We start from the raw sequence: 25,627 nt of genomic DNA, 5'->3' as shown, positions 1-25,627 counted from the left end.
TTACTGGCCGGCCCATGTCAAACATAACGCAACCGCATATACAGTAGATACACACAGTACAGTACAGCTGGTAGCCTGCACCCACTCCCATACAGTTTTGTTTTTGATTGCCAATATTCATTTTCACTAATGTCTCACTTGTTTCTCAGTCTCACAATTTCACACTTGTTAGCCACGTTTGAATTTTGTGATTATTGTGCAACAAGAATGATTGTGAAAACAAGACTGAGCGATTTGTGGGTCTGGATAGAGGCTGCATGCAGTTAAACAAGTAACTGGGCATGCTACTTCACAGACTGGTGCTGTATGCAAATGAAACATCGAGTTGGAGTTTTGTTGTCTTGCTGACAGCATCTCTGGAACATCAACACGGGCATATTTGGCTGCCACTTCTAAACCCCAAAACTCCAAACTGCAAACTACAAAGAGCCATTTCAGATTGCCAACAGCCATTAAGAAAGACTAGTGGCATTTCCAGCATTTGCTAACGGGCCAAATTGTCTAATTCTTCATATTTCACGGTCTGTAATCAGCAACATCAGCTATGCTTGTGTTGAGTCAGCATGGCAAATTAAGTATTAAAAGAGAGTGTCCCCAAACACTGCGGTGATGTTTTGAAACCAACAAAGGCAGTGCAACCAAGTTGAGTGCTACTGTTTGCGGCAGAGCTGTGGGTAAACACATTTACGAGTGTTGATGCACTAAAAGTTATTTAAAACTACACTGCAGCTCTCCAAAGCATCAAACATGCTGAATAAATAATTGCTGAATAAATCAAGACTTTCGTGTATCCAAAGTAGTGTTTAGAAAATTTAATGAGGGTATTATAGTGGGCCGACAATTAAAAACAAAACAAAAACCAAAAGACATTGTTTCCATAAAATGACATTTTTTTATTCATCATTTGAAGGAGTTCAGTTATACCATCTGAATAATGTATGTTGTCTTATTTAGAGAAAAATGTGAATGTCACAACTTCACACAAGGCTAAAGACATGATTTTGCTTGAATGGTTCACAATGAGGTGTGCCAAGGTTATTGCAGTCTAGAACTTCCATATAGTAATTCTTCCATGGATATGAATCTTTCTCATGGATTTAGTTACATCTTTCCATTTTGTTTCTTGTTTATCTCATCAAAAAAGCCTCAAGTGAATTGTATGACCTAAAAAGCAGCAAACAATGCCACTACTTATTTTCTCTCTCTTCCATGTCATTGATGCATTTCAAGTTTTTTTGCTCCGCTCTCCCATGTGTTGAGTTTTGAAGTTTGGTTTATATTGCCCAACTCAGCTGCTGTATATTCCTTTGGGTTTCTTTGAATCATCTGATGTTTGTATTTCTTCTCTCATTTTTAGTTTTAACACATATATCATTTATAGCATATTGTTTGTATCATTTATATCATACAATTTGTATGTGCAAATAAACTGTGCACAGTGCTGGGTAGGTTACTTTCAACAATTAATCCAGCACAGATTACCTGGCTAGAATTATCATTTAATCAACCAGAATGCTCCCAGTCAGTAAAGTAATAGGATTACTTTCAGTTAGTTTGTCAAATCAAAGAACTGTGGAGTTAAACAATAGATGCTGATTTATAGGCTCTAAACTGAATGGCGTTATTATTATCATGTGCAAACATTATTTCAAGATGTGTGAAATGATATTAGTGTGTATAATGTCACAATTCAAATGCCATTTGTTTGCATGTTATTTTAATAACTCAGCAAGTAGTGACCCATTTTTCAACAGTATCTGTAATCTGAGTAACATGTTTTTTTTTGTTTTTTGACTGTAATGGATTACAGTTACCATGTTGTGCATTTCTGTATCCCTAACCCTAACCCTATGTGGTTTAAGTACCCACCCTGAGACTGAGAGTTTGTGAGTTCAATGTTGGTTCATCAACTGTAATATAATATGTAGACACCTAAGAAGGAAAAACATCTCCGATTTTAAGTCCTGAAAAGTATTTTGATTTGATTTTTCAAAGCACTTGTTGGTGCTCTGAAACACCACATCATGTTTTACTGCTGAGAGCCTAAATGCACCATTAATTTTTCTCAGCACACGGCATTGAGAGATACAGGACATGGTGTGTGATCGGGACACCCGTAATCTAAGGATTTGGTTCCCTTACTACCACTCAGTTACCGTCCCACTCTGGATTTGAGAACAAAGTATTATAACAACGTACTGACAGGCCAGCAGAAAGCCTGTTATTTGCAGTCATCTATGGGGAGGGTAGCCTAAATTTACCTAATTTCTGTCATTTTACACTCCTCACACTGAACAAGTGTCTATTGACATTAAGCCTGCATAGTACAGATGCCCATCCATCACATCTTAGCCTGCTTCCTCAAAGACATGCGACTCTTTAAGATAGAAAAGTACCACACCATACTCTCACTAATGAGACATCATAGAATCACTCTCATCCCCCAATCCCAGCCCCTGATAGGCCAGACGGGTCTGTGTGATGACTTGGCAGGTCGGCCATTGGCTGCGGCGGCCGTGGTGGCTCAGTCAGCTGATTTCTCCCCAGGCTGGGTCCCTGGAGATAGGAACAGCTGTCCCCTTCATGACGGCCCACTGGCCAGCTGAAAACAGCCACCTGCCTTCCCAAAGCTCCAGGGATTGACCAATGGATTGTCCACTTCTTGTGTGTGTGTGTGTGCGGATTATGGTATTAGCCTAACACGGAAAGGCAGAGCGAAATCTCCAGGAGGCAGATCCCACTGTCACACAATACTGACGCGAGGGCTAACGACAAAAGGTCTGTGTCTTTGAGGGGAACTAACCTTGATAAGAGCAATAGAAGAGGGGAGGAGTGGGTGGTATAGTGGAAATGACTACTATCTTGCTCCCACAGCCAGATGAGCACGGCAGTGACAATGCACCCAGAGAGCGTCTTATCACTCAGGCATGCGGAAAGATAAATGAGAGAATCCACACTCTTAAAAATTAATTGCAATCTGCAGTAATAACCTTTCCTCAGGCAGGCACTGAGGGAGGCTGGGGGAGAACAGGGGAGCCTTTCTGGCTGGCTGGGGGATTCTTAAGGCGCCTTAGGGGGGTGATCCCGGGGATGGCAGCAAATGGCTGCGGTACCACATGCTGACGGGTGCTGAGGCAGGCCAGCTGTTCAGCCTACTTGGCAGCGCTGCGTCTCTTAAAGCAGGGCAGCAGACGAGACTCAGCCGGGAGTTGGTCTGCTCCCCTCTCATTGAACAGCTACTCAGATCAGCAGCATTAGTCATGTACCCACTTGTGTACTGTTTTTTTTCCATTCATTTTCACTTTTTTGCTGTTGAGAATGGCTACATCTGGTGGACGTCTAACCCCCCTGTTACCCCCCCTCCCAGGGTTGTGAAGTGTACCTTAATTTTTCCGGTGCATCCTTCCTCTTTACGAAGTGGTACCGACACAGACACACACATGCAGAACACACACCCATTACGTAACAATTCACACTCTGGCTGTTTGCTTATCTGTTCTTCTGCCTGTATGTCTGTCGCTTTTTCTCTCTCTCTCTCTCTCTCTCTCTCTCTCTCTCTCTCTCTCTCTCTCTCTCTCTCTCTCCACCTATTCATGGGGCGGGGTCTCCCGAGCCTCTGCCTCCCTTCCCTGGAGGTCCTCCTCTCCTATCTCCCCCTCAGTACAGACGGTGGGCCATGTGGCAGCCTAGCAGCTCGGCTCATTATCGCCCACGCTGGGCCCACTGAGGGCCAGGCACTATGGAGCAGGGCTTGGCCTTCACAGCCAGCTGCCAGGGCTTTCCTTTCCCTGAACTGGGGAGGCTGCGGCTCCAGTCCCCATACGCACAGTCCCACAGCAAAGCAGCCCGGCACAACCCAGCCAAGCACAGGATTTCAGTAAGCAGGAGGTGAGAGGAGGTGGACACCTGCCTCAATCTGCCCTCATTTTCAGGGCTTGAAACTCAGCGTGTGTTGGAGGATAGTGCCATCTATGCTAGCATGCAACCCCCTTCTATTAGCTGGACAGTTGTGAACGTTTAATTCAATTAGCCCATCTCCTGGTTTTGGTTGCAACACTACACAAGAAGAAGTTACCTCTAGTTTCCTCTACCTAGAATGATGCTACAGTACATAATGAGGTAATGAGGTAGTCTAAAATGTCTGTCAGGCATTCTAGACTCACAGTGCAATTGTTTGGCCACATAACATTTGGATTATGTTGCAGTGGTTATTTAGAGAACTTTTTTTTTTGGAACTGTAATCAAACACACCCTGTTAACTTTAGTTTAGGAGAAAGCTAAGATGGGATGACTAAACCGTGATGGCTAACTTGCTGTGTTTGGTGGTCATACAAATTTCAACTGATGTGTAGATAATGACAGAATTTTGACTTTGGGATGAACATAAGGATCAAGCTTTTAAACTTTGAAGCTAAACAAATGATACAAGGGGTACATGTATCCTATCCACTATTGTCCTCTCCTCTAAGTAAATCCAGATATACAGCCGTCAGCAACTAGTCAGCTTGACTCACCTTCTCCTGGTACTGCCGTCGCGAGGAGTCTAGAGACTGGATTAGCGCGGTGGCGTGGCCCACAAACATGGCGTAGCACGTAGCGCCCACAATCATGCTGAGGATGGTCAGCCACACGTCCGTCATGCCCACCGGTGGGTACATGCCATACCCGATACACAGCATGTGGCTCATAGCTTTGAAAAGGGCGTAGGAGTACTGCTGTCCCCATGTGTCATTCTGGACGAGGGAAGAGAGAGGAGAGATGGGGGCGAGTTAGAATGACCGAAGGGGATGACTCGGTTACAGGGGGGCACTCTCTCTCTCTCTCTCTCTCTCTCTCTCTCTATCTGTCACTCTCTCTCGCAAGCATGATAGGGGTGTTGGTGGCACATTAAAGGTCAATGAGCACTCAAACAACACACACACATACATGCACACACACACAATCACTTGAGAGAAAACCAATGGCAGATGTCCTCTTCAGATTGTCTCACTTCGGGCAGAGCAACTGGCAGAGTAACACACACTTTTCAATATGCAAACATTTGGAGCAAGCAGACATTTGGGCAGGAGCCTAAAACAGAGTCCTGAGAATGGGCGGATGGAGCGTGAGACACTAGAGGCTTGCGAGGCAGAAAGTAGGTCAGCTATTTAGAAAAATGTGATTTCTCTGTGAGTTTTCTCGTTTGTAGATAAATTGCCCTTTTCCTTTAGATCCCGTTGGTAGTTCATGGCGAATCAATATCAACTCTCTCCTGGGGGTGACATGTCCAAATTGCTTTCAAACTCATTTCCACAGCAGGAAAACCTGAGAGATAGCAATGTTATTAGTGCCTCCTAAAAAGGTAAGGAGCGATGACCCAGCAAGATAATGGGACAGCTACTGTAAAGGAAGACAAGAGTGTCCTCTAATGATCCTAATCAGGACCAAACCAACCATGGCTGAGTGTATCAATACTAACAACCTCTTTGTCTACCTGGCAGTAGGAGCCGGCCAACATGAGGAGCTGTCCATCACTGAGACACACTGCCCCCAAGGCTTGAATTAATTCAGAAAGATATATTTGTTATTGTGTCACATTGAGGATCATTCTTCTAAGTAATGCAATTAATTAGCCGGTGTTTACGGAGTGAAACAAAACAAACCCCATTTTGATGTTAATGAGAGGCCGCATCCTTCACATGGGATTTTAAACCAACTACAGTATGTGAGTTCTTCCTCACATGGTAGTTTTCTCAGGGTCTATGCAGCACTAGATGCACTGGGCTGCTATTCGGGTGCAGCAAGCAGAAGATGCAGCCAATGCATTCGATTTTGAGTCGATTCAGGATTATAATACAGTAATATTAAAATCTGACTTGTGAGATTACAACCAGTGCAACCTCTGTCTAAGTGAGGGAAACAAACTCTGCTGTAACAATGTGAGAAGAGGTGCCTAAATATAATCTAGTCAAACCTGCATCTACTGTATCTTCTATCATCTATCATTTTGTGACAAGGTTTGGCAAATGAGTCCATATAGCCTACTAGTGGCACTGAGATTGGTATTGAAACATTTGAGATATAGACAGAGTTTTCAGATTTTTTATGGTATCACCAAAGATTGCATTTACCAATACAGGATTTGATGTTACAATCCTTGTGCCATAATCCAAAGTGAGCGTTCATACAGAAGCAAATCGGATGTCAAAAGAATGATGAACTAATCCACAAATGGGGACTATCTGGACATCAGGCTATGCAGTCATAAACCTACAGGACCATCAGACAGGCAGCACCATTCACTAGCCACTTAAATGTTACAGGGTTGATTGTGTGAGTGGAGGTATGTCAGAAGCGAATTAGGCCTACGACACCTCCAGAACGCTCAACAGTGATTTCTGGTGTCCAGGAACCACCAGCGGCCCCCTCAGCAGTTCAGAAACCAAAGTGTATCAGCAAGCCAACATATCAACACTCTAAAGAATAAATATACCAGCAACCATGCTACTAGCAAACAGCCAGAGCAACCATGCTACCTGCAAACAATATGGCAGCTAACATGCTACAGACAACCAAAAGCTAACAAGCTGACATATCATCATTCTGAAGAATCAATATACCAGCAACCATGCTACCTAACAATAAAACAATATGGCAGCTAACATGCTGCGCCGTGATGCCCAAAATGCCCCTTTTTCACATCAACCTCCAAAGAAATCAATATATCAATAAACACATCACTAACATAAGGCACCAGCAAGCATGCTTCAATCAAACAAATGGTTCAAATCTTACAAAACTCAAGAGTACCCCCAGTTAGTGTGATTCCTTCTTTGCCAGATCTACTGAATGGCTGCCATTGCTGCTTCAGACATTTTTTTCACTGTCTGCTTTAAGCTCCGCCCACAAATGCCTAATTCAGCTAGTAGCCTTAAAGTGAACCCTCAGCATCCAACCTCCACTGGGTGTAGTCTAGGCTTCCAACCCCACTCCTCCACCTCTGCTATCAACTCAGTATTTTCCTGTGTCTCTGACCACAACACCAAGTCTAGCCTTAAGATAGTACTTACTATTTGTGTGGGATGTGGGATTATCAACTTTTTCCCCAGATCTACTGCCATTTGCCAATCTCTGCCCACCCTTAGCTGGCCTACAATATGCCAGCCCAGAAAATCTTTACTCCTAGACCAGGTTTGGAATTGGGATACCCAATATACACACTACATGCAGCATGTAACTCTATGGCACATGTAGTATGATTAGTATGGTAGCGGCCCTAGTCTTTTTTCCCTCACAGACAACCAATTCTATCTTTCTTTCCTGTCAGCTGTCAAGTTAATTTCTATTCGCCTGCTCTCAATTGCTGCTGCTAGGCACTTCAGCACCTGGTTATGTCGCCTGGTGTATCGTCTTTGGGACAGACTAACTTGAATCCTGACAAGATATGTCTAATGCCGCGATCACACTTATTGCATCAATGCATATGCATTGCGTTGCTACAACCATCTTTCTTTTCCCTGAGTTGCCTCACCCCATAAAGGTCGCCCTAAGCCTAGTCCTCCCCGTCCTCACTGCACCTGCCCTACAGTATCCCTACGCCTGAGCCATTTCCCAACATATGAACTAGTTAGCTTCTCTAACTGCTCTAACTCTGAAATAAGTATCTCATATACTGTCAAGGGCCACATTAGTCGAGGGGACACACCAAACTGTAGGCTCCACAGCTTTAACCTGCCTGGTAGTCCTGACCTCTCTATGCCCTCAATGCCAGCTCCTGCCTTGTCTCCTTAGGGTCGCATCATGCCACCTTCCTATTGTAGGCTTTTGATAGGCTTCTCTAAAACTGTTGAAATTGCTTCCTCATCTATGTAGAACCTTTTGTTTGCCACTTTCCCCTTAACAATTGAGATGCTCCTAGTCTTACTCAGCTTAACTTATCCTAGCCCAATTTAGGTTATCTTTTAATTTGTTCAGCAACCTTTTGGTACAAGGTGCTGTTGTAATCATATCATCCACATATGCCCTGGTGGGTGGGAGGCTCAGCCCTCCTTGCAGTCTTTCCCCACCTACCACCCATTCTGATGCCCTAATAATAACCTCCATTGCCATGTTGAAAGCTAGAGGGGAAATTGTGCACCCTCCCAAGATGCCTATCTCCAGATCCTGCCATGCTGTAGTAAACTCTGCTGTTGTGAAGCAACTATGAATATCTTGAAAATGTGCCCTGACTAGATTTTAATTATTGGAACTCTGAAAAAATCAAAAGCCTCCCACAATAAGTTATGTGTGACAGAGCCAACAGCATTAGCAAGGTCCAAAAATACGACATGGAGATCTCTCTTCTCCTATTTGGCTGATTGAATTTGGTGCCAACTCATGCTTGTATGCTCTAAATATTCCAGCTTTTTGTACTGTTGTGTCAATTAAGCTATTGCTTTCTAGGTATCTTGACAGCCTCTCCGCCACTACACTAAAGAAAATCTTCCTTTCTACATTAACTAGGCAAATAGGCCGAAATTGACTGGTATTTGCCAAATCTTTCTCTTTGGGATTGAAACTCCCTCGCGCTCAACGCCATGATCTAGGAATAAACTGTTTCTTCCCTGCTAACTTAATGAGTTTTGACAAGAATCTCAACACATCTGGTGCTTTTATATAACTGGTAGGAGACTCCATTTGGCCCTGGGGCTGATGAAGCCCTTGCGCGCCTTATTATATTTTGCACCTCTTTCCACTTGGGGGGCTAACATCCATCTGGTGGTCTATCGCTCCAGTTGGTAGGATATCTGGGGGCAGCCCTATCTCCATATACCTTTCCTTGCTAAACTATGATACATCGCATTGGCAGTGGTTTGCAATATCTGTCCTTGTAAAATTAAATTGTACATATAAATATAAGAGAGGTATATTCTATGAAACCAGTGAGCATGTTAGAGGGGCACTGAGGCATGATGAACAAAATGTATCATACCTTGAGCAATGTGAGTGTACTCATACGACATCTGTTCTGGCAAAATTAGCTTAAATGCCACAACTTTAGAAACTGTTTGTTTGGTGTTCCTAAAGTGTCATCTTGCTGTTAAGAAAAACCTTCCCTCTGTGATTTGAATTGAAGAAATTACTTCCAAAGAGTAGTTTTAGTATTATGTATTAAATTATGTATTAAATTTCAATTAAGATAATAAGGTTTGTATATATTTCCGCAAGGAAAAAGGCAATGGTGATGAAGAATAGCTGCGATCATTCTTTGGTTACTACAAATTTGGTATGCGTATATAACATTCTGGTAGATATTTGAAGTAACTTTGCAGCGTGACTTGAAAAAGTTACTTGAAAAACTGCAATAATATTTCCCAATTTTAATGCATGTTATTACCTAGATACTAGATGGCTTAATGTAACGAGTTACCCACCACACAAAAGCCCAAGCGTTGCCCTATTGACACTTATTTTTACATATAAGCCATCAGCTAGGGAACCACTACCCTTAGCTGCTGTCTCTAAAGTCTAAGTAGAATTTAATTTGATCTGCTTTAGTCAGGAGAGGAGCATTACAAAATGTCAGATGAATCACGCTTGAAGGCAGCAAGCTACAGCGAGCCCCACGACAAATCCTGATAATAAATCCACTTTCCCAGGAATCGTGCTTATTTGTAACATGCTAGGTGACCGTGAGGCCATGGATTGCGGTTGATACAGGGTCACACCTCAGGTGTCACACGGTCCGGTTGTGTAACCAAAAGAGAGAACTCAATTACAGAGGAGAGGGCGGTCATTATGAGTCAGGCCTTGACAGAGACTCTCCTCCAGCTCCTCACTATAGCAGCTGCGCTAACAATACAGCAAAATTAAAGTGCAGCATGAGTGCTCACTGGAAAATTGTCAATATTCGACCAGTATTGGATAAGGGCTGTCCGTCCTCCTGGGAAAATCATTATTTCATGCAAAGCCTCAGTGTCTCTCTCCTTTCACAGTATGGACAGAGCTAGAGAGCTCCACATGAACGGACAAAAAGAAAATCAGCAAATTGAATAAATGTGGGCGAATGAGGCAGATAAAAAAATATTTGATTCGGGCTTTGAAATGACAGATACGCACGGCAATCTTTCCCAGGATGCTGAGGGTTTTAGTACAGTAATTACAGAAGCTGATGGATGAGATAAGACAGGGCCTAATCTGATTCAGACAGACAGGCAGGGAGACTGGGTGCAGGGGAAGCACTTACCACCATCTTGTTTTTGGACACCCAGCAGTCGGCGGGGAAGTCCTGCAGCATGGGCACCAGGAACTGCAGGCAGCCGTCCCAGTGGCACAGCAGCAGCATCATGCCAATCAGGTTGACTATCCTCACCATGGCGCTGGCCAGGTCATAGGTCATGTGGAAGATCTGAAGGGTAGAAGAAGAAGAAAGAAGCAGGAAGTGGGGTTAGGGCGAGATCATGCTCAACATGCTGATGGTCAAATCCCTGAAATCGCGCAACCTCAAGGGAGACTTGCCTCCTCTGCACCCGGTTCACTGACCTCTTGGTCTATTCTTTAGCAACAAGGTCAAAGTTGTGCAGTGGATTTGTGGTATTGGACCTGGTGGATCAGCCCCTTCTAGACCACAATGCACTCAGCCTCCTATAGGGGCCTCGCCTGGAAAAACCACTGCTTGTTACGTAACGCAGAGATGGGCTGGTGGATGCAGATGCTGCTGTTCCAGGAACGGTCCGCTGGGGACGGTCACAGGGCCCGGCAGCCTGGGACCAGAGCTTTGCCTGCCCAGCCGCTGAATCACTCTTATCAGCCACTTAGCCAGCTGCAATAATGGTACAAGGGTAGAGGTGGCCGTGCTCCTGCGGTGAGAGTGTTCACAGGCTGGGTTTGTTAATCCTAATGATAAATATACTCATAAGGCGCTACAAGACGTCTGGGCTGGTGTAGATTTTAATGGCCTCAACCATTCAAAGCCTCTTAATCCCATTGAAGGCCACGGTGTGCACTGTTAACTGCTCTTCTCCTTATTAAAATCCACTCAGTGCTGTTTAAGGGCTTATGACTGAGAGGGATATTCCATCTCCACTTTGTTGTTCAGCAAGGAGAGCATGAGGAGGAGGAGGAGGAGGAGGAGGAGGAGGAGGAGGAGGAGGAAGGCGAGGAGGGAGCCACGCACATCACCATCACTCAGTAACTTCCTGACCCCGGTTTGAGCGTAGCACTTGTTCTGAAAGCACTGGGCTTGTTTATCTTTCGGTTTGTTGTTTCCATCTGAATGCATGCAAACGTGTGTGTGTGTGTGTAAAGACAGAAGAGGCTGGCAGGGACCAGCGTCTTGTTTGCCTGGGACAGTGTGGGTGCTGCTGCACCATCAAGTCACATCAATTTAGTTCCGTCAACAAGCTAGCATGAAGCCAGAGGTATGCCCACGACAATGTGCTTGGGTAAGGAGCAGAGCCAGGCTCTTTCAGAGTGGCTGGAGACATCCCAGCTCAAACTCTCTCTCTCTCTCTCTCTCTCTCTTTCTCTCACACACACACACACACACACACACACACACACACGCACGCACACACACTCATATTCCAGGTGTCTCTCTCCTACTCTGTCCCTTTCCCTCTTTCTCTGGGCTCTTGTTCAAAGCGTTTAGCCTTGGGCGCTTTTACATCACCTAAGCTGAATCATTCGCCCAGCTGCACCTTTCTCAGTCAATCCACCAAATCTACTCATTTTCTTCACCTCTGTTCACAGCTGCACTCCAAATGTGAGGCATTATTTGTTTTTAAGAAGCCTGTTCTTCTTCTCAAGCGCACTAATGCATAAGTTATGTTATCTAATATGCAATGTTGTGTGATGTTGAATTTCCAGCTGGAACCGTAATGGCATTCTATAACATTAAAGAGTGTTAAAATCACTCTGTGGCTAATGAATAAATCATGAGGTACCCCTTACTGTCTCCCACACTGAGCCAGATATATTTTTCATTTGTGAAGGCAGGAGAGGGGAAGCTTTATGAAACAGAGGCTGCGTATCAATCTATAAAACCTTGCTAAGTAATATATTCAAATAGAGCAATTTCTAGCACATTAAGAATTGATAGAGATATAAAACATACAACGCTCAAGCCTACAGTGTCTCGTTTAAAATTTGAATTAATTATCATTTTCACACTAGTTATTTGAGATCCTCACGTAATTAACATGCCAATATTACATTTTCCCTCAGGCTATCTGCGGGAGAAAGCTGAATATTTTGTCAAATTAAAACTTTGAATGAAGCTGTGTAACTCTTTCTGCATATTGCTACATTATACAAGCAGGATATTTAAGTTAAGGGGAGTTGGCTAAAGTATATGTTAATGAGGTTTTTTTTTCCACATTACTATATATTCACTATATATGTTTGTAAAAGCATGTATGTGTCAACAAAGGATAAAGATTACCGATTATCCTATAAATACTACCATAATTTCTTTTGATTTTGAATAGATGTTACTTATCCCATCCAAAAATGGTGGACAGCACTAGCTCATTTTGAAACAATACTGTATGTTAAATGATATGTATGGTCTACTATCTTTAGTGTGTCTTACTCTGTCCCTTTGCACTGTGTGTGTCTTCCTTGTACCATATATGTGTCAATATATACTATGAAACTCTCCACAATGTCAATAAATCTCTCTTCCAAGATAAATTCCTGAACATTCATTGCACTTTTTTGATTAAATTGCTTCTGATTCTGACTAACCATACAATATCCTGTGGCACTGCACATGCCTGAATGGCTCATAATTTGAACAGTAACATATAATACATGATGAAACCATGTGTGGGTGAAACATTGTTCTAGTTGGTGTGGGTGAAATTAATATACTTACTGAAGTTCTATGTGCCCTCAAAAGACCTCTAGAAGTTACAGTATACCTGTGCAGGGAATAAAGCCCATGAGACCAGGCACGAGTAATACCATGCAAATGTCCAGTTTGTGCCCCAAAAGCTTTAAAATATTCTACTGTACTCTGTGTCAGTGGAGGAAGGTGATCCCCCTATCTCCTCCCACAGCCCACAGTCAATTCAAATAAACCCCTGCCAAGCAAGAACAGACTTTTCAATTACGAATAATTGTTCCCAAGATCGGCTCTCTTAGAAGGTTGTTAGAGGATCATTATTTTGAAGCAAAGGATTGAGGTCTCTCCCTCTCTCTCTCTGCTCTTCTCTCTCTCCCTCTGTCGCCCCTTGTAAATTTGGAAATGACCAAATGCAGCAGGACATCTAAGCTCAGTGTAAAGCAACAAACAAACACACATACAAGCACACATATTTCACACAAACACACAGAAATGCGCATGCACGCGTACGCACACCGAACATACGTGCGCACACACACACGCACACGGCATTACAGAACGCAACGTATTACATTAAGGATGATGGATTGCTGGCCTCTTTCTTTTAATTGATAGGGACACACAATAAGCTTGGCTGTATTAACATCAGCGTAAACAAGAGAGCTTTGATTGATGAGGGCACAGAGACACAACACAACGGTATCTTAAAGGCTTACTGTTACTCATACTAACCTCATCAGGGCTCCATGTGAGAGGCCTGCGTTGGGGTCTACTTGCCTTTTTCTCATCAAAAACATGGGTCAGATCAAGTAACCTACAGTAAGTGGCCTGTCAATCTAATGGTTTCATAGCAGCAACTAATGAATCAGCAATCACATGAGTGTTTTCTATGTTCACAGTAATGATGTGAGCAGCTCAAAGCCACTTAAACCACACTCAGTGTTACGAGGCAATGATCAAAGGAAGTGGTTGATTAAAAATAGATGAATGGGTATGGAATACTACTACTAATAATAATACTATTACTCATACTACTAGTGCTACTATTATTACTATTACTACTAGTGCTACTATTATTACTATTGCTACCAGTACTACAAGTATTACTACTACCACTGCTAGTGCTACTGCTACTACTGCTACTGTTACTATTACTACAACTACTATTACTACTACTACTATTACTAATGATAATACCAATACTGCTACTACTACTACTACTACTACTGCTGCTGCTACTGCTGCTGCTGCTGCTGCTACTAATATTACTATTACTAATACTAATAACAATAGTACTACTATTACTAATTCTACTACTACAGACAATAAAACTAATTTGAAAAATGAAAAAATGAAAGCTAATAATGTTAACAAACGCTAAAAAAATGGCAGGCGTGAGTCAAAAACAGGGTCACATGCAAAAGTCATGAACTAATCTGTATCCTTGTGAGACATGTGAGTGTGCCAGGAAGCCATCAGGTCCAGACAGGCAGAAAGTGGATGCAGGCAGCTGCCGAGTCATCTCAAACAGATGGAGTGAGAAGAGCGTGATCCAGGTGAGAGAATAGCTGCATATGTCCCAGGGTGCTGATGGTAGCTGCCCAGACACAGTCAATGTAGCGCTATACCGAGGCATCTGGTGTTTGCTGCCCGCACCGCTAATGATGATGAATGTTTGGCATGACGGCGTCAGCAACAATTCTAAAAAAAAAAAATAATCCTTCACTCATATTGTTTTGCTGATGGCAATTTGCTGACTGAACCTCAACACACCCCATCCACCCCCAACCCCAACCCCTCTGTTTTTGGGTTTGAGTTCATCCTTTCACTGTTATGCACTTTGTGATGTAGTTGTTTGATTTACTTGAATTTGTTTTTGCACTATTTATTTATTGATACATTTTAAACATTAAAAGCTACATTTCTAGTAATATTTCTGGTAGTTGTTTTTAGTTTGTTTTTTTAGCAACAAAGCAACAAATTGGCTACTTTTGTTTTGTTATTGCACAGTTGTTGGTTGCATTACCACTACATTATTGCAATGAAAATGCTATCACATGTAAACAGCATGAACTGGATTTAATTGCTCTATCAAAAATACAAAAAACTGGCTATTTTTATGAAAATATGTATCTGACCTTGTTATTTTACAGGTGCAAAATATTGCGAAAAAACATAATTTTCTAACAACAGATTTTTGACAGATGACCTGTGGATTATGGTAGGGTTTTTTTTGTTTTTGTTTTTCTTGTGGAAATCTCGGAGTACTCATTTTTCATTTCTCGGTATTGTCTTAATTGCATATATTGTGCTAATTGTCACATCCTGCGCCTTCCTGTTTTTGAAAATTTCCCAAATAAAGTTTATCAATCACATCATTCCACGACACCCGTCAGTGTTTTTTTTTTTTCCAATCATCCGACATGATGGCAGATTGTGGGAGCAGACTGTGTGCAGGGGGTTAGATTTCTCACTATAAATACCTTGACCAAAATGTCACGCTCATGCACACTGTCATGGTGGACGAAGCACACGTGGAGAATGAGAAGTAGGGTTGGGAGTGGACCGCAGGGAACACCCTTCCATCATCTGTCTAAACAGGCCTGGAGGGCTCGGATCACAAAAACCCCCGCTCCCGCTCTGCTCCCTATTGAGACGTGCCATTGGGTTTGTGCAGGATTACACATTTCTGTGTAATAGTTTTTTTAAGCGAGCCCACTGTGGATATTCATATCACACAAGGCACATTCAGAGCGTTGAGGACCTGTCACTGTTACTGGCAAGCCTCATTGTGCACTCCATAATAGCCCATTAAATCTATTCTTCCTGCCTTTCTTATCTCTGAAAGAGCAGTCCTTGGCCAAGGTAATGGGTCAGTGAGTGGGGGTCTGATTAGTTGATTTACCTTATTTATATATTTTGTGCAGATTTACTGGGCGAAAATGAAAGGGCGCCGCTCTCGTCTCTGGCCCCACGTGGCCGACTCCTATCAAAGCACCTGAGGGTTTTACTGACATATCGGATTGTTTCTCCCTAACTATGCAGCACACGGCCATTCAGGCAGCCGCAGCCATAAATCTTAACAATCCCAGATGCCAATATTAATAGAGATAGACTCCCTGCCACCTTGCAATAAATAAACACAGGTGGTATGGCTCCATAGCTCCCCACACCTGAAATCACTCTACTACACAGCTACGGTTGAGTCATCTTCCCACGAATATCTTGCTGCTTTGCCTTTTAAATCCCCCCCCCCCCCTCAGCAAAGGCCTCAGCGCCTGTCTCCAAAAATTCATCTCCCTCCACGCTAAAAGCAACGTTTACTAGGTCGGTGATGTTGCAGGCATCGGGCACGACGAGCGGGAGCCCTCGGAGCTTAGTCATTAGTGCATTGCTCTGAATCTGATTTAATAACAGGCTGACTAATCTCATCCAAGTCACTGGTTCGTCAACAGGAGACAACTCCGATGAGGAGAATATCCGGTCACGCTCTTATTTTTATCCCGATGAAATGTGACAACAAGAGGGGGGACAGGGGAGACGCCACAGCAGCAGTCTCCCCTCTGTGTGTGATGGATATCTGCAACACCGTGTTCAACGGCATTATGCAAGACAGTGTTAGCGCCGCCATATAGACGCCACCTCAGCGCAACCTCCTAGTTTGTAAACAGCGTTCTGACAACATGGTGGTCGTAACAACGCCCCTTAAGTCTGGAGCGTTACTTATGAGAGGAAATGGAAGCAAACAGAGCTCATTTATGACAAGTAGCTCTGATAAAAAGGAGATACAGGCGGGGGATTCGTGAGTTGGACGGTGGGGGAGGAGCGTTGCATCAGTTAGCCAAGTAGCAGATGACGGAGTTGCAGTTTTTGAGGAGGCAAAGATAATAAGCAAAGAAAGAAGCAGTGATAAAATATGATTGCAGTTAAGCAGATATCACCATACTTGATGAAATACTTACTGGGAGCATTTTGTGCTTTGGTTTGCTTTTTGTTTTGTTTTTGTTTTGCTTTATTTCAGATTGTGAGCATGCTACGCTGTGGTGTAGACAAACTGATAAAACCTTTTATAGGTTTATTTTGTAAACAAGCCTCACGCTCGCTAACACTCCGCAGTGAAAATGTTACACCCCAGAGTGCAGGCTGAGTCATCAACAACTGTGCGACATACAGTATCATTTTTACCTAGTCCAACATATAAAAGGGGTTATTGACAAATCATTTTCGTCACAGCTTTGGTGACAACACTAGCACTACTCAGCACATTTGATTAGCAAATAGCTGTGTAGGTATAATGCTTATGATAGCCACCATGTACTGTATGTATTAGTTACACCAATGTGACGATAAATCAGATATCAGCCTGTCAGTGTCATTCCCTGCTGATATGATGGAGATGAGGACATGATTTTACTCAACAATTTCAGAGGTGGCAGTCTGTAAAATATGCAATGAAACCTGCCTGCCGTAAGGGGCTGCTAAAAGAATTTCATTAGTCTGGGTTTCAATGATTTCAGTGTCCCATGGTCTCAAAGGTGTTTTAAAGGCTTTTCCACCCTGGCAAGAATTACATTCTGTGGGGGAAATAGTGAAGCCTTATCATTTTGGGACTTTTTGGGGCATGAAAATAGTCAAATTTAGAGATATTAAAAATCATCTGTATTGGCATCAGCATCGGCCTTGAAAAATCCATATCAGTGAACCCTAGATGGAACCCTAGTTCACTGATAGTTGATGATTTAGAAAAAAAAAGGCCCCGCTTTGACCCCTTTTTTCACACTAACACAGCTGCACACACTCACACAGTCTGGGAGCTTCTCAGTACAACTACTGCATTGTGCTGCTGGCCTCCGGGAAGCCCCACTGGAGCAGCTGGAGGTTAAGCATCTTTCTCAACGACACTTCAACAACCTTCTGGTCACATGCCCACATCTCTAACCTTTAGGCTGCCACCATCGCCTCCCAGCACAGTCTGCTCCGGACGGCATGCAATTATAACTCACATAAACAAAGCAAAATGCAAACAACAGGTGCACTCACACACAAACATGCACACAGACACACACGCACACACAAACAACATGATGGATAAGCACACAAATGGGATTGCAATACACATAAGGATTAGTATTAGGTTTTAGGATGTGTGTGCGTGTGTGTGTGTGTGTGTGTGTGTGTGTGTATGTGTGCATGTTTGATTATAATCTAGGCAATTAGGGTGAGTAATAGCCAGGTCTGTACTGCTGACAGTGTCACTTCAGTGGCCTCAGAGAAAAGCATTTTGTTTCTACTGCACTTGAGAGGGGAGAGCAGGTAACTTAACTTAACTTAAAGAGGCATTTCACCTACAGTATAATGCATTTGAGTTCTATTTTGATAGATACAGCATTTTGTTATAATCCTTTGTTTTGACGTGAATTCCTAAAAAGCTTTATTCACTGCACTAAGAACATTAAAAAAAAAACTTTCTAATTGCTTTTTTCCGCAACAGTATTTCCCCATGAAGCTTTAAACCATGCAGTATATGTTAATATTTCTTTCACTGTCATCAAGTAACTGTATTCACCAGTTCCTGGAAGAAGTGTCCTTTGCATGACATCACTCTGAGGACAAAATCAAACTCTCAATAACTCTCAAACCAAATGAATGTGTGCAAGACTATTTACTGCTTGGTGTGAGTTTATGAGCAAGATAAATCAGCTTTGTTTTGCGCCCCTTTAACTGCTCAGGACATCACAGGCCTGCAGCTCCCGCCATGTCAGGGAAATACATCTCACTGTGGGACTACGTTTGGAGAAGCAAGCAATACAATGCAATTCAATGGAGCTACAAGGGCTACACATATTAATAAGAATCACAAGCATATTCTCTCTCAATTCAGTGAAATTTGGGGGAAAATAGTAACACCTTGCAATGCAATTTATTCCAGTGTATTCACCTGTGTATTAACTATGGAAAGGTAATGTAAGGACACAATAATACTGTGGTAGTACTTCATGAAAATCTCCCTTAGACATAATGCACTTAAAGAGCATAACACAATATAGGTACAGTGTGCAATTGTACATGTATATTGTTTTGTTACACCTTAGTAAGTATTATCAATTAAGGAGATTTTCATTCAGTATACCACAGTATTATTGTCTAGTTTACAATTCTCCTCCACAGGTTAATATGCAGGTGAATACACTGGAATAAGGCCAGCATAAAGTAAAGTGTTACCAAAATATTCAAATGGCGATGAGAGATATATACACGTGGTCTGAAGTGTAGCTGTCGATGGGAAAAGTCAGAAAGTCACTCAGGTGGTGAGATCTCGGCGACAAGTTATTCTGCGATGACAGATGACATTTCTGTGAGGTTGCATCTGGAGCGCTCTGGCGCTGAGGCAGAGCTGGCCTTTCACTCTGTCTGCCTAACCAGCGTTCATCAGCATGCCTCACACACACACACACACACACATACACACACCACCCACACAGGCACACATAAAACATGCAAATGGCAGCTGGCTCCATGACTGTAATGTCCCCTCTCCTTTTTTGTATTGTCTCTGGTTTTTAGATGCTGCGGTCGCCACTGTCTTTCTTTCTCTCTCTCTGAAATTGAGTGCTACTCTAGGATTAATGGAAGTGATGGTGAGCAGGTGTAGTCACAGTCAGGTGACCTGTTTGGATAGAGGAGACCAAGAGGAATTCCTCTTCAGCCACTCTGAAGTGCTATTTATTAATCAGGCAAGTGTGCGTGTGCCGCAAAGAGTCACTGACAGAAATGTGTCTCAATAATGGAAATGTGATAAATCAATGAATAGAACACACAGAAATGAATTGGATAGAAAAATCATAATAAACCAATTAAATGCAAAAAAAAAGAGAAGAAATAGAAATGTCATATATCATGATATGTTTCATCGTTATTCATATTAAGTTAATTACAACAGCACATGGCTATAGGCTATTTCAGCAAGTGACATCATTGTTATTTTATTTTGAATAAAACAATTTAATGAACTAATGATTAACTCAGTCCAGATGCTGAACATAAGGCAGGTAAGATAACCTTTAATCTGTTGTTGATTGTTTACTCACGTTCACTATAGATGTGCACGTAAAAAGATTCAGAGTTTCTTTGGCTTGTGGTGTCTAGTGACGCTAGGTAAGTCTGAAAACATTCACGCCCAGATTTGGCCATACCTCACATTATTCTTTCTTTCTTTCTCCCTCCCTCCCTTCCATTCTTCCTTCCTTTTCTGCCACATTGCACTGGGCAGACCAGTGCGATCTCATTGCCAGTGTTTCCCCTCTATTCAAATGAAGGTGGGCCTGAGCTGAGTGAATCCCTGCCTTCATTCCGGGCTCAGAAGTACAGCAGCAGGCACGCGTCAAGGCAGAGGGTGGCACGGGGATTTTCCTCCAGTGATTCATTTGAACTTTTCCTCTCTCTGAAATGGCATCACAGAGGCTCTGCATGATTAATGTCACCACACTCATATACACTGTTTTACCCAGAGTGCCAGGGTTGTCTCCGCCCGTCTGCCGCTGGATCTCAATATTTGAAAACCAGCAACTTTTCAGAATGCCCCTGGGCGGGTCTGGGGACGCTGCGGTTTGATTGGCAATCAGCCGGCTATTCAAACCTCTCCAATTGTCCATGTAATGTCAAGGACTGAGGTGAACACACCCACCAATAACTGAGCGGCTTTGCATTTTGACAACACCGTGAAAACACACTGGCCGAGATCAATACAGCGTCGTTAGTCAGTATTCTCATGGCTATAATGTCAATCCAGTGTAAAATTAGGGAGAAAGTCCACACTAAAAGAGAATTCACATGTATTGATCCTTGAACAATCGGGTCTACATTTTGAAAAATAAAACCAAAGCACGACACCGCATAGCCAAGGACCTAATTTATGAAAATGTTCTCCATTCAATCGTATGATCAATTCAACTTTGCTTGGATTTGGTCATAAGCACAAAAATTGTGCGCACAAACCTTCATAAATGAGGCCCCAGGACTCTAATCAATGATGGCATCAAGAGAGACAGCGCCTGGAGCTGCTAGATTGACATCGAACCAGAGACTGATTTTTTTTGACACGCTGATTTTGTTCTGGGTGTTTTGCTGAGGATACGAGTACTTGGGAATACTTTTGTATTTCAGTAGTATTGACGCTAGTATGAAATGAAGCTCATTTGGAATTCTAACAGTTCATAAAGTTTCCCATTCAATACCATGGAGCAGCTCTGGTCTACAGCCCACTGACAGCACAGCTTAGTCTTGTTTCTAGCTTTGGAAAAGATATTTTTATGTCCAACAATTGTGAAACTGAATTGTCCAAGTGAATTCTGTTTTGGAGTGGATTTCCCCTTTAAATAGAATACGTATATCCAGACCAAGATTAGCAACTGACCCAGCATGCATCTGTCCTGCCACTATCAAAAACACTGAATCAAATCTCAACTCTGAGATGACCAGTTACCATTCAATGTGTGATGGGACTTAAAATTTTCCAATGAATTCCTCTTAAGGATGAAGCAACAGTGCAGATGTAGCATACTGCTGCATGCAGTGTGTGTAGCAAAAAGTGGGATGTATGTGTTGGCTACATCTGTAAGTGTAAAACTCATCTTTTAAATGGCTTCTTGGCCTAGAGGAAGAGAAGCTGACTAGTAACTGAAAGCTGTTGCTTTGATCCCTGACACCAACAACAGGGTGTATTGCAGGGTTGCTGGTATTACATCTTTATCATAACCATGCCCATAGATTCTGTCAAAGTGCTTTCGACCAAGGCAATAAACCTTAAACTGCTCCATCATGCCCAAACCTGCAGTCCAGCCTCTCTGATGAAATGCATGCATCTAGGGGGCTATGTGTGTTTTTAGGGAGGATATGCGGAAAAAAACAGCAGTTTGTAGTGTAGCCTTCCCTTAACGTGAAACATTACTCATGTTTTGAATTCACTGTGATTGCTCATACAGCTTGTTTGCAAATGAAAGGAAATTATTAAGAGGAAGGTGCCCACTCTCTTGTGTGTTAGTTTACTTTCTCAACAAATAAAGAATAGGACAATGGTGATGTAAAAAAAAAAAAAGGTTAATAATTGTGCCAATCAATCCAAGGTTATTCTCAAAAATGTAACCTATTATCTGTCAGTGTGTCCTTTGTCTGGAGGTGTGAGTAGGTTGGGCCTTTAAGATGGGTGAATAATAGAATGGGAATGTCACAGTACAGTTTTATTCAGCTATATTCTGTAAAATGTCGTTATGGGGAATGTGTTAGCTGTTTTGTCTTGTTATTGACAATGTGTATAAATTGCTACCTTGGTTTGACAAAGCTTCTGTCCTGCTCATTGTCCTGACCACACACTTCTCCATACTACCACTCACCACAACATACTGTATAATAACTAATGGAAGTGATGGGATGGAGTCTCTGGGTTGGATAACTGAAGGCAAAAATGTGGGAGGTCCAGTGGGTGGCCTTTGGGAGCCAGTAGGTGCAGGGTGAGGAAAATGTTGAATACAAAGTTCCTCTGATAACCCGTCCTGTCCAGTCTTCTGCTACATGTTATCTCTGATCTGTTTGATCTGTTCAAAAAGCGATGCCTCAGTCTTTTTAGAGCGCTACATCAATTCTCTCATTTCATCAATAAAGTTTGGTTCAGAGAGCTCCTGGAGTTGAGGAGCTCACAGTAAACGTTTTTGCCCGTACTACCGGCAGTTCTGTCTCACCTTCAGCTGCTGTTGTTCTCTCAGGTGCTGGCTCTGACTTCATTGTTCTTTCTGCACTTTCCCCCCTGTACTTTCCCTCTGGCATAGGGTTTTGTCTTTGCCCACACTCTGCACCTCGCATTTGATCTGCCTTTTGTCTCCAAAAACATGTATCAATACCACTGCTGTTATAGGCTGTAGTGAGTGGAGGTATGGAGAAACTTGTGGTCAGGCCAAACAATGACTAAGGCAGAATCCTGACCTGATAGGCCTGTTTTAATTGGAGGGAGGGCTCTCTCTATATATACATTATTATTCTGTTTTTTGTGACCAGACAACGTGAATAAATTGCTACCATCGTTTAAAAAGATCTTGTCCTGGTTGCTTTGGCCTGCCCATACATTTCTCCATACTACCAATTACACAGTTACCTTGTGTAAATTGACAAATATAATCATCTAAACCACTGCAGCCCTGCCTGTCCCATATTGTCCTCTGGCTGAGCGTCTTCTTGTTGGCTCCACGCTGACACTCTGATGCTTCACTCTGCACCTTTTACCTCTGAGACTCAACAACAAGATGCACCGAGCGAGGGCAACGGGAACATTTCTAATTATTACCGCAATTATAATCATGCTTGTATTGCAGCAATGCCTCTCTAGGCTCTGTGGCCCCACCGCTAGCTAGATGGGCACATACAGAGAAATGCTAATCAACATCCCAGCTTCATCAGCTCATTGGTGGCTGGGGTACAGAGAAGAGCCTCTTCACTTCTCCTTCAAGGGTGGATATAATCAGAGGCGGCATCCATCCATATTTCCTCCCCCAGGGGAAAGGGGAAGGTACGGAGCTCTGCAAACATACTCACAGTAGCTCCCCAGGATGGAAATACCATGTGGACTATAATTGGCTTTAGGAAGTGAAGCCCTATTTGTTTGACTTGCTTCATCACACTTACAGCACACTCTCATGATTGTCAATCAATGTGATTTCTCTCTCTGTGATATAATGTGATACCGTTTATTGTCGTCCAAGAAATTCAGTTTGCAAAGGCTGGCGCAGAAAACAGCACACGTCATACCGCATCATGCATAACACTGGGTCGCATACGACAAATGCACAAGTTCACAGCACTTATGTTCTCAGTTTCTCTCTCACACACAGATGTAAACACACACACACACACTCCCCTACCTCTTCCCATTGGTGGATGTAGCGAATGAGGCGGGAGAGGCGCAGGAGTCGCAGCAGGCTGAGGATCTTGGTGAAGCGGACGATCCGCAGGGCGCGCGCCGTCTTGTAGAAGTCCGAGTCGATGCGCGTCTCCACGATGAGGAAGATGTAGTCCACGGGGATGGAGGAGATGAAGTCCACCACGAACCAGCTGCGCAGGTACTTGATCTTGATCTGCTGCGGGTCCAGGATGATCTCCGTGTTGTCCTCCTTGACGATGCCCGTCCTGAAGTTGAGGACCAGGTCCATGAGGAAGAAAGTGTCGGAGACCACGTTGAACACGATCCAGGGGGGCGTGTGCTCGTCCTTGAAGAACGTGATGCCCACGGGGATGATGATCAGGTTGCCCACCATCAGCAGCAGCATGGTCAAGTCCCAGTAGAACCTTGTGGGGAGAGAGAGAGAGAGAGAGAAAGAGAGAGAGGGAGAGATGGGTGGAGGAGAGAAGGCTAAGGTCACAGCATAATACACTTCTCCAGCTAACTAAATGCAGTACAGGCAGTCAGACATTATTCCCCCCACAACAGTTGATTAAGTACCACTGCTTTTCACACCTTGCCCATTATGGTTAGGGAGTAACAGATATTGTTGAATAATTTGGTAACACTTTACTTTACAAGGGCCTTATTCCAGTGTATTAACCTGTGCATTAACCTATGGAAAAGAAATTGCAAGTACACAATATTACTGTGTAGGTACATGATGAAAATCTCCTTAACACAGTGTAACACACCATGCAAATGGATTAATTAAAACGGTGTTGTTACACTGTTGTAAGTACATTATGTATTAGGGACATAAAAGTACCTTCACAGTAATTTTGTGTACATAATACTTTTTTTTATTTCAGTATCATGCACTCTAAGCACCCGGCCCACATGGTCTAAGAAGACACATCTACGTATACATCTCTTATTATCATAATATAAAAAACATATTCTTAAGCAAAGGGAGTTGCCATTTTCCCCAGGCTTTACAGATAAACTGTGCCCAATACTGTACAATCCACCTTCTCTAAAGCATACTGTATCTCATATTTTTCATAGCCATCCAACCAAAATAAATTATTAGAAATGGAATTAATTTGCTATAAAGCACACTCCTCATCTCATTGTACAAGAGACAATAAAACCTAAATTGAATTTCATTTTCAGTGTTCAGTAGTGGAATGGGGTTACTGTAGTCTGATTACAATACAGTTAACATTTTTTTTTGCAATTGGTTACAGTTATTCAGATGCCCCACAGAAGTCAGATACACATGAAAAATGTGACTACTTGCTGGATTACTCAATAACATGTTTGAGGCAGGAAAGGTCATTTTAATTGTGATAAAATGAACATAAACATAATTTACAGATCATACAGTGTTGGTTAAATTCAAACCGGCATAATGAAAAAAATAAACAGTAAACACTACACAATGAACACACGCATGTACACACACAAACGCACGCACACACACACACACACACACACAAACGCACGCACACACACACACCTACACACACACACACACACATACACACACACACTAGCTCAGGGGTCAAAATAACCATAGGTCTAATATTAATGTGTACTCTAATCATACACTGTATGTACAGTATCTGTTTGCGTTGTATGTATCCTCCATGCTGTGTATGTATATATGTGTTTGTGTGCATATGTGTGTATGTGCCTGTGTGTTTTCTGCTTGTCTGTGTGGGTTAGACACTAATTACATGTCTTTAGGAGGGTATACCATGGTGAAGGGCCCCACAGTCTTACATAATCTTGTTTGGCAGTAGATGCCACAGAGATACTGAAGCTTTTCAAGTTTTTATCATACAGAGGTTACCTAGTGTAGACAGTACTAACCACTGGAACAGCCCCCTGTC

At 42.8% G+C, this 25,627-nt stretch overlaps 1 protein-coding gene across 1 annotated transcript in view; it reads right to left on the bottom strand.

Moving 5' to 3' along the window:
• Positions 1-25,627, bottom strand: part of hcn4 (hyperpolarization activated cyclic nucleotide-gated potassium channel 4) — a 74,909-nt gene that overhangs the window by 28,550 nt on the left and 20,732 nt on the right. The window contains exons 2-4 of the mRNA XM_071894300.1: positions 23,713-24,136; positions 10,205-10,366; positions 4,515-4,733 (exon numbers count right to left, since the gene is read on the bottom strand). Of these exons, the coding sequence (XP_071750401.1) occupies positions 4,515-4,733; positions 10,205-10,366; positions 23,713-24,136 (805 nt within the window). The remainder of the gene's footprint in view (positions 1-4,514; positions 4,734-10,204; positions 10,367-23,712; positions 24,137-25,627) is intronic.

The sequence above is a fragment of the Centroberyx gerrardi genome, chromosome 1, assembly GCF_048128805.1.
Source record: "Centroberyx gerrardi isolate f3 chromosome 1, fCenGer3.hap1.cur.20231027, whole genome shotgun sequence".
Lineage (NCBI taxonomy): Eukaryota > Metazoa > Chordata > Actinopteri > Beryciformes > Berycidae > Centroberyx > Centroberyx gerrardi.
Note: the sequence above shows the minus strand (reverse complement) of the source record. Positions and strands in the feature narration are given on the sequence as shown.